Source organism: Mus pahari, chromosome 7, assembly GCF_900095145.1.
Source record: "Mus pahari chromosome 7, PAHARI_EIJ_v1.1, whole genome shotgun sequence".
Classification (NCBI taxonomy): domain Eukaryota; kingdom Metazoa; phylum Chordata; class Mammalia; order Rodentia; family Muridae; genus Mus; species Mus pahari.
This window is the reverse complement of record NC_034596.1, coordinates 2,229,407-2,239,298: the sequence shown is the minus strand read 5'-3', so window position 1 is coordinate 2,239,298 and position 9,892 is coordinate 2,229,407. Positions and strand designations below refer to the sequence as shown.

The window sequence follows — 9,892 nt, the reverse complement described above, 5'->3', positions numbered from 1 at the left end:
TCCTGGAACTCACTTTGTAGACCAGGCTGGCCTCGAACTCAGAAATCTGCCTGCCTCTGCCTCCCGAGTGCTGGGATTAAAGGCGTGTGCCACCATGCCGGGCATCAGACTGTCCCTTTATAGAGGAACCACACCATCTCCATCTGGCCTGTTTGTCCATGTGTCCCTCTTGTACCATGTGTCCATGTGTCCCTCTTGTACCATGTGTCCATGTGTCCCTCTTGTACCATGTGTCCATGTGTCCCTCTTGTACCAGAGGGACTGTGAGACCCTAGAGTGTTCCTCCTGATCTATGAGTGCCTGGGAATCTGGCTCCTCCTTTCTTCCTGGTTGCCAATTTTTTGGCAAAGTTTTAGCAAACACTAACATGAGAATAGATTTCCCATTGCCCCGTGGGGGAACGCCTGTTCTATTCTGGGTCAAATCAATTTCCTCTGATCTCTCTGCAGCCCGAGGATAAACCAACCGTCCTGGCTGCACGGTTGCCATGATCCGCAAGCTCTTCTCACAGTGCTCTTTTCTCAGTCTGAAGAGTGTCAATTTGCTTAATCACATCTTAGAGATTCCATTCCCAGTTCCCGGAGACATTAAAATAATATTACATCCTAGCTGACTTAATCTCATTTGATAATGGGACAGCAAGAAACAAGATGGAGTAGGGCCAGGGAGGTCGCATGTCCTGGGGACCTGCCATGGGCCTTCATTGTGAGGCCAGTCTACCCCAGCTTCAGTCACAGAAATCAAGTCAGTCTGACAGACTGGGAGCTGGATGGGCCCTGAGGCCTGGTAATCTCAGAGAGAACCTGAGGGAGAGAAGCTGTGCTTCCTGGGTAAGTCTTTGACATCTAAATGGCCACAGAGAAACACAGAGCCTTGGGCCTTCTCACTAAGAAAGGCCCCCAGATCAATGTCCTTACTACATCTTACCCATGCTGGGCCTCAGATCCCCCCTCACTCTCTCGCTCTCTCGCTCTCTCGCTCTCTGCTCTCTCTGCCCTGCCACACACTCTCCTCTTCTCAGAAGCTGGCAGACTGCCCTGTCTCTCTGTGTGACACTCTCCACACACAGCCTCTGTTGCCCAGCAGTCATGGTTATAACTTGTGCAATTATTACAAGCATGACCAGAACGCAGTATGATTTGGGCAACACAGTGGACTAGGCTCCAGGTCCCCTGGGATCTTAACATATACAGACACACCCATCAGGGTCAGCTCAGACTACTACAGACACAACTGTAAATTATTCTTTAAAGCATTGGGACCACAATTTTTAGCAAATCTCTTGATATCTTTGGAGTTCAATTTCTAAAGATGGAAAATAGACTACATCTCTGGGTTTTTAGCATTTGAAGAATTAATTGGCTTTGAGTCCAATTAGGTAGTTTTAACGTCTTGGGTCCATCAAGTTAGATTTCTTGTTTTCTCTGGACCTGACACTCGCCACCATACACAAAGGTCAGAGTTCCCTTGCAGGGTTATCCGTCCTAAAGACCTAAATTACTGTAATTTCTGTGACTTTTGAGTCTCCAGATGACAGTGTGGCTTTGGGGATCCTACTATCACCTCAAGCCAATCAGTCTTGCTGCGTCCTTGTGACCAGTTCTTCAGATAACCCTATGCCTCCATACCCTGGCGTATGCCTCCATACCCTGGCGTGTCCTTTGAGGAACGGAGCCTGTGGGGGTTGCAGAGAGTGGTCATCTCTGCTCAGCTCTTTGTACTTCAGGGTTTGGCTACAGCGTGCAACCACATGCTCAGAGACCTCCAAGGCTGTATGCTCAGCTGCTGCCTAGGCTGGAGGGCAGACACTGGCTTCTTGTGTTCCCCACTCGTGTCAGCTGTATGCATCCTCCCAGGGAACCGTAAAGTTCAGAGGGACGGCCAGTGAAGAAGAGAAGGACAAAGACACTAAAAGAAGGGAGCATCACCCCCAAGAACCCAGAGGGGGAAGAAGAGGTCCAGCCACTCCCCCCGCCTGGGGCACCTACTTGTGCTCGCCATCTCTGCCTCCCTTGGTCTTCTCTCTGCCTTTGCTGAGTAGGGGGAGAAACGAGGAGACAAGGGGATGCAAGTGAGAGTGGGGCCAGAGACCCGCACGACCACAGCCCCTGGCCCTGCTGACCCCCACAGTCCTCCCCAGGGGCTTCCCTATCCCACAGGTCCCTCACGTCTCTAGAACTAAGCCTTCGGTGTAGGAGTGTCATGGCCCAGGTCCCCCCAAACCCCCTCTTATCCCAGGAGAAGGCCTGGTGATTCCAGAGTTGTAGGGTCCCCCAAATTTCTTCCTCCTTCTTATCCTCCCTTGGTCCCCTCCAAAGGGTATGTCCTGCCCATGCTGTGGGGTCTTCCAGGGACACAGAAGGTAGAGCCTATTTGAGAGATAGGGACCGGGCTGCCACAAGACTGGGCATTCAGCCACTGAGAAGAAAGACGGCGAGGAGGGGTGTGTGCTGTACACAAGCCACCACTAAAGGGCTCAGAGGTATAGGAGAGCTACACTCCCATCTTCTTTTAGAGAGGTTTCCAGAAACTGGAATGTTCTTCCAAGGCTTCTGCAGGGCTGAGTCAATGAGAATGAAGAAAAGAGAACTAATGACCTTCATGATTATTCCTCTGCTCACACGCTCTCCTGGCTCAGATCTGGCCCAGGGGAGGCCACGGAGAGCTCAGGCCTGGAAACCTCCGTGCAGTCACCCTCCAAGGCTGGATTTGGCTGGCTGGCCTTTGTGTTGGGCAAGCGAGTTAGTCTGTGATTCAAAGAGCCCCACAATTGCCAGGTTTCTGGCTGCCCAGATCAGCCAGGAGCACTGAGCAGAGAGGGGAGGAGAGACCTAGCTATTCTGCCCCAGCCCAGCCCCGCTGACCCAAGGGCTGCTGGGGTTCGCTCTAATGGAGCTAGGGCTCCGGTGAGCTCTCAGGGGGCTAAAACTCCACTCAAGTCTTTTGGTCTCCGCCCCCATGTTTGCCTTAGGAGAGTTCCTTTCCTTTTCTTTCGGTCTAGACATTTTTTAAGACTCCTGTGACCCTGGGAACTGTGTCAATCTCTGCAATGGACTACAAAAGAGACCTGTGTGGCCTGGGGTTGGCAAGGGTCATCAGGCACATGGGACTGGCATACCAAACATTAACTGGGAAACTGCTCTCTCTCTCTCTCTCTCTCTCTCTCTCTCTCAGCTGTCGTGTCTATTGATGAGTATGTGTACTGTCTCTTCTCTCCAGACCCCAGGCCTTAAGGCATCCACTCTCTGAGAGGAAACGGAGCAAGGGAAGGGCTGTTTTTATGAAGAAAGAACACCATGGTGATTTTACCGCATCCACCCTTACTTCTGCCACCCTCCTTAGAGACAAGAGGTGCAAAGCTGGGGCTCAGACCTTTGGCAGCCACTGCTGTGGTCGAGCTATCGTCCCGGGAAGTGGCCATCTTTATCATCACCTGCTTCTTAGGATGGTTGGGCTCAGGCTGCCCTCTGTCACTGGTCTGGAAAGCAGTGACTTCACCTTCTGCCTGCATTGCCACAGGACACCCTCGGAAGCCCCAGCTATGCCTGGATTTCATCCTAGTGCTCACATTGCACTTTTGGCGCCTCCTGCCTGTTGTGTAAACCCTGCTCCCCAGCCAGCCCTCTTCTGAGAACCACTTTCAGCCTCATTGAGCAATTCTCTTCCTTACCTCCATCCCCACCACTCGCTGAACTGATAAAAGCACCCACAGAAAGGACGAGGAAAAGTGGGGTGCCCTCCTGGGAACACCGAGACCCAGGCACGTCTCAGCACGCGGCCTCGCTTGGGTTACTCGGCCTTGGGCTGAGGGTGGGAGCCCCCACCTCAGTAGGAGCAAAGCATCGGACAACTGTTTTACCCCTCAACTCCCACATGGCTGTGACTCTGGCTCCCCTGGCTCCCATCCTGGAGAAGGGAGGCAGATACGGGTACTACACCATGCACACACACACACACACACACACACACACACACACACACACACACGTATGCAGACCTTTAATGCATACGTGCACCAGAGCCTACACTGTGCACACATGGCCAGCCATTCTCTGCTTGAGCCACCAGAGGAGGCTTTGTGGATCCTACAGATTTCCACCTGAGTGAAAGGGTGCCCACAGGCAGGACAAGAAGAATGGCCCTGGTCACAACCTACCCCTAAGAAAATGATATTGTAATTACCTAGACATCCCCAGGGACACCAGAGAGGCCTGAGAAGCTGGGGGCTGAGGAGGCTTGTGTGGGTGGGAAGGTAGAGAAGATGAGAAGGAAAGAAAACCCGAAGAGGACAAAGGGTCTTGGGGGAAACAAAAGGCTGTGTTGATTGGCCACACAATGGAAGCCGAGGCTCCTTTGTAAGATGTGACTCCTAGCAGCACAGGCTGATAGCGAGAGGCATGGGACTCCCTGGCACCAAGCAGAGAATGAGTGTGCAGGCAAATGTACGCAAACATAAAGGTGCGCGCGCGCACGTGTGTGTGTGTGTGTGTGTGTGCGCGCGCATGCATGTGTGTGTGCATGTGCATGCATGTGTGTGTGCGTGTGCATGCATGTGTGTGTGTGCATGTGTGTGTGTGTGCATGCATGTGTGTGTGCATGTGCGTGCACGCGTACATGTTTTCAGAATCTCCTTCTGTCTTGAGACAGAGACACATCTGGGAATATTGATTCTGTGTTCCTGAGAGTGGAAATGCTCATGAGATTAGCAATTCATTTCTTTCTTACAGCAGGAACATTGGTGTGTGTTTGTGTGTGTGTGTGTATGTGTGTGTGTGTTATGAGAGAGAGAGAGAGAGAAAGAGACAGACAGACAGACAGACAGACAGACACACACACACACACACACACACACACACACACAGACAGAGACAGAGACAGAGACAGAGACAGAGGCAGAGAGATCCTGTTCTTGCCCAGGACAGCTGAACCTCTGGTGGGCATCCCTGGAAAAGCCCTTGCTTGGGTCGGGATGAGACTCAGATGGGTAACAATGCCTGGACCGGAAGGTCAGACAGTGCTCAGAGGAGAAATAGGTGGGGTCAAGGTAACATGGAGTTAAAGAGGCAATGTTGGCTGAGAACCTACCTTCCATGTACAATGGGTATTAGTAAGTGCCCACATTAGTAATACTTCATTTTCATATATAGTAAGCACCTCATTTTCCCCTAATTCTCTTGTGGGCATGGGTGAGCCATCTTACCGTTGGGGAGATATGTCCCCAAACATCGAAGCTGACACTTAGGTGCTACTGTCTCCACTCTGCTGTGCTGTCCTTGACAGCATTTTCCCTACTTGGGGTTATTTTGTAAAGTGTGAGCAGAGACAAGGGGCCCTGGATGAAGGCAGAGACTTGAGGCAGAGCTTCCCTCTGGGGGAAGCTGCTTTCATGGCTGTCCAAGTAACCTGGGCTCTGCTGGGAGCCAGGGTGGAGGAGAGCCAGCCTGTCTACTTTCTAACTCACTCAGTTTTGTTATTGACCCACAGAGGTTTGGTGACATGCCAGATCACCCAGCTGATGAGGGCGGAGTTGGGGTGGACCAGAGGGAGCTAGCTAGCTTACCTAACTCAGACTACCATTCCTTCCTGTACAGTGTGTGCGTGTGTGTGTGTGTGTGTGTGTGTGTGTGTGAGCGCGCACGCACGTGCATCGTCCTTCCTCTTAGCATTACTAACCTATCCATGATGTTTGGCACCATCCAGGATGAAGAACTTGTTCTCATTAGCCCTTCCATGTGCAACAATTGGCTCTCCCTTGGTCACCAACAGGTTAGTGGTTAGAGCAAGGCTCGAGGGGATAGCTGCCATTTTATAGGTTAGTAGATAGGCCGAGAGAAGTTGTGTGACCTCTGGCTTAGGCTCACACTAAACGACCGGGTATTTGTGTGGTGCGGCACATGGCTGGCCGGAGTGCACAGTCCTGGTGGTGTGTGCTTGGGAGGTAGGCTGGTGATGGAGGCAGGGTCTGTGTGACAAAATCATCACAATTCCAGCTCACTAACCGGGAGCCTGTGTGAACATCGCAGGGGCTGCGTAAACCTGTGAAGGAAGCCGGAGGGGGAAGCTTGTTCTCAAAACACACCCCAGACCTCTAGGCTTGGGTGGAAATAAAACATCTTCTGTGTGTTCTCAGCATCTCAGGTATCTAGGGAGAGTCCATTAGCTTCAGTTCTGCCCTCTGAGCTTCGAGCAACCCGATTGCATTTTTTTTCCCTGGTAAAAAAAGGCCTACGTGTGGGGAGGTAAGGCCAAGCCAAAGCTGCCTGTCCTGGTAAGGGACAGGGTACTTGTAAGATGGGAATCTTAGACACAGGAGAGTCAGGACAAATGTTCCACAACAGAGTGGTGGCCAGGTCCTGACTAGGACTGTCAGTCTCACTCTGGCAACAGCAGGTCTCTGGCTTAGGGATCTTTTCACTGGGCCAAGGTAGAGGTCACGCTGCCTGGGGCCTGGCTGACACCGTGGGTCTCAGCACGTAGAAACCAAGGCCTCCCCCACTCTCTTTTCCCATGTCTCCGATGAGGGCAGGAGATCCAGTTTCCCCCGTATATTAGATCACTCTCTCTGTCTCTGTCTGTCTGTCTGTCTGTCTGTCTGTCTGTCTGTCTGTCTGTCTCTCTCTCTCTCTTTCTCTCTCTCTCTCTCTTTCAGATCTTTGCTTCCCTCAGGACTGGAGCAGGCCTGTGGGTTGGGAGGCAGGTGAGAGATGGTGTGACCATCTTTCCAACTCTTAAATATTTCTATAACAACTCAGCCCTGCAGTCTGAGCACAGCCAGGCCTGGAGGGCCTTCCAGGGCACGGGCTCCAGGCACCAACTTCCCAGGCCTTTTGAGGGCAGTGGGCAAGAAGAGAGGGCCAGCCTGTTACCTGCGAAAGCTCTTCTCGCCGGGTGTCCGGGTGCTGGGTCGGGAGCCAGGTAGCAGCCCATCTGTCTCCTGGCTGTCCTTCTCCTCCTGGAGGGATTCGTCTCCCAGGAACTCTCCATCATCCCAGGGGCCCACAGTGCCATCTGTGGCGTGATACCGGACCTCCATGCTCAGGCTGGTCTGAAGGGAGCGGGACAGTGAGCAGCTGGGCTGGCCAGAGCAGTCCCCCGGTGCCTGTGGCATCTGGGAGGCACTTTGGCTCCCTATGAAGACTAGGTGAGGACCTTCCCACCGCAGATTAGATGAGAGAATAAGGCTGAGTAAGATGGATGGTGAGGTGTCAGCCGGCCCAGTGACACCTCTGTTGTACCTGGCTCTCCTCTTCCCAGGCGCCCAAAGACTAGGCCGGCTCCTCGTCCTTAGAACCTAGGCACAAGGGGGCTCCTCTGACAAAGTGGTTCAGTTAGCTGAGCATATCTTCTCTGAGAAGACCCAGCCCTGGGCTTCCTACAACCTTGTGCAGTTAGCGCTTCTTCAGCCCCTCTGACAATTTAACTGATAGCCCAGAGAGGGGGTCTTGGGGAGTCGCCTTGGCTTTCCCTCTGGAGAAAGCGGAACACCACATCTGGGTGCAGATATTAAGCAGAGCCCCAGGTGGAGGGTCCATGTCTAGGAGGTACAGCCTTAATTTGCACAGGGTGAAACTAAGGTAGGAGATAAAAGCTCTTTATATACCCTCCAGCATTCTCAGCACCTTCTCTGTATGCCCTTGACCCCTAGAAGAAGCCTGTGAGGCTGATATACTTTTGTTCACTTTGCAGATGCTACATAGACCTAACCAAGAATCCTATCCATGGGCCAGGCTCCTCACCACCTTGCTGGCTGCCTGTGAGTGGCCACAGAGGACTTGGAGGGCAACTCAGAGATGTGCATGCCCATGCTGATTTGAGCAGAAATGGACAAATGGAGCAGAAACATTTCCTGATCCTGATCTTAAATCTCTAGGTTGATCCTGCCTTAGAGGGGCTGACAAGGGTCAATCTAGCCATTGGATGGTAAGAGGCACCTAATCCCCTCCTGAGCTGGATCCAAATGGAGACACACGTCAGTGGGGGGGGGGCACCCTCCTAACCTCACCTGGCACTATCACTGTGGGAAAAGCTGAGTGCCCATGTGGGACAGACCCATCCACACCACAGGGTCTCCAACACCAGCCTTCGTACCAATCAGCTCTGGCAGAGCCTCCCCATGTCCTCCCACTGCCTCCCTTGTCTGTCACGGAGCACTCTCTAGATCAGTGGTTCTCAACCTGTGGACCCGTGTGTCAAGTGACTCTAAGACCACAGGAAAACACAGATACTTACATTATGATTCCTAGAAGTAGCAAAATTACAGTTATGAAGTAGCAACGGGAATAATTTTATGACTGAAGATCACTACAGCATAATGAACTGTATTGAAAGGTCACAGCATTAGGAAGGTTGAGAAGCACTGCTCTAGACCCTCCTCTGTGGGAGACGCAGCAAGCCCCTAGGTGACTGGGTGATGGAGTGTCCGGGACTGTCCAGCACACTTACCTTGATGATAGCATTGTTGTCGTCCATCAGCGTGTCAGTCACCTCTACCCGATTCTCCTCCACCACCTTCTGCAGCACCATGCGGAAGGTCCCGATCAGCCTGCGAGTGGCAGAAGGGACATTGCCAGAGTGAGAGCAAGGCTTATCTCAGTGTCTGGCTGGTAAGGAGACCGAGAGAAACATGAAAGCCCTAGCCTGGTACTGGAGACAGCAGCAGCCCAGTGACCTGAGGGTATGAGATTGTCTGACCCCTTGCATGTGGTCTGTTCCCCTGGAAAGTGAAGAAGAAAGAATTCTAAGTGGTGTCCACACACGGAGATGGGGAACGCAGCACTGGGCCTACAGCTGGTCCCCTGCAGTATGGAAGCCTCCAGATGCCATAACGGAAGGTGGTGGGAGGGCATCGGGGCTTCAGATGATGGTGGTGGTGATGGCGGCAGTGGCAGTGGCAGTGGCAGTGGCAGTGGCAGGGTGTGTGTGTGTGTGTGTGTTGGAAACTGAACTCTGCATCACACTGGACAAGTAAGTGGTTGGCCTTTGAGCTACAGCCCAGCCTAGACCTCTGGCTACATAAGCACTTTTCCTCTACTTCCTGACTGGGACCACAGAGTCCCCCCTAACTCAGCTGTATAGCGGAGACAAGCACAAAGAATCACACGAGACAATCTCCACACCAGAAACCCAGCTCTGATGCATGGGTGGTGCCTGCCCAGGGAGACTCACCTAAGCTTTCTCGTCTTACTTTTCTTCTAAGCTATGCTAATGATTTTAATTTCACTTCATAAATGATGTGCTTGTCCCCCCCCACACACATGCCCTCCACCTGATGCTCCCATTGTTACTTGTGGTCCTTCACAGGGCAGCCTGTGTATTTCATATCTAAACTCCATCTGGGTTTCCCCGCACACCAGGGTCCTCAATGGCTGAGCAGCGGTGGGTGCCTGATCAATGCTGAGACTGGAAAGCTATTGCCCTGGGAGGGATCAGAGGACTCAGAGCGATGCCCTCTTCCTGCAGTACAGCCACCTGGACCCACAGAGAACTCACGCCCTTCCCACAGAAGTGACAAAGGGATTCAAGGGACACACAGTATGAGAAACTTGGAAGCAACCTGGGTGACATGTGTGCTGCTTGAAGTTTGTAGAGGGAGGTGGAGCCAAGAAAGGGGACAGGGACGCAACTAATTAATGACATAATATGAGTGAGATGAGCTGTTAGGTGAGTTCTGACAAAAACACGCTTGTTGCTTATAATACACTAAGGGAGAACGCCATTTTTTGTTTTTGTTTTTTAAATTCTGGGGCTAGGAAGGATTAGTTTAGTGACTGAAATGTTAGTCTCATGAGAGTGAGGACTAGAATTTAGACCCCTAGTCTGTCTGTCTGTCTGTCTGTCTACCTGTCTATTTTCTTCCCTCCCTCCCTCCCTCCTTCCCTCCCTCCCTCCCTCC

General features: G+C 52.3%; 1 protein-coding gene across 1 annotated transcript in view; it reads right to left on the bottom strand.

Annotated features, from left to right (window-relative positions):
- Positions 1 to 9,892, bottom strand: part of Otof (otoferlin) — a 95,590-nt gene that overhangs the window by 47,279 nt on the left and 38,419 nt on the right. The window contains exons 4-5 of the mRNA XM_021202511.2: positions 8,443 to 8,542; positions 6,867 to 7,045 (exon numbers count right to left, since the gene is read on the bottom strand). Of these exons, the coding sequence (XP_021058170.1) occupies positions 6,867 to 7,045; positions 8,443 to 8,542 (279 nt within the window). The remainder of the gene's footprint in view (positions 1 to 6,866; positions 7,046 to 8,442; positions 8,543 to 9,892) is intronic.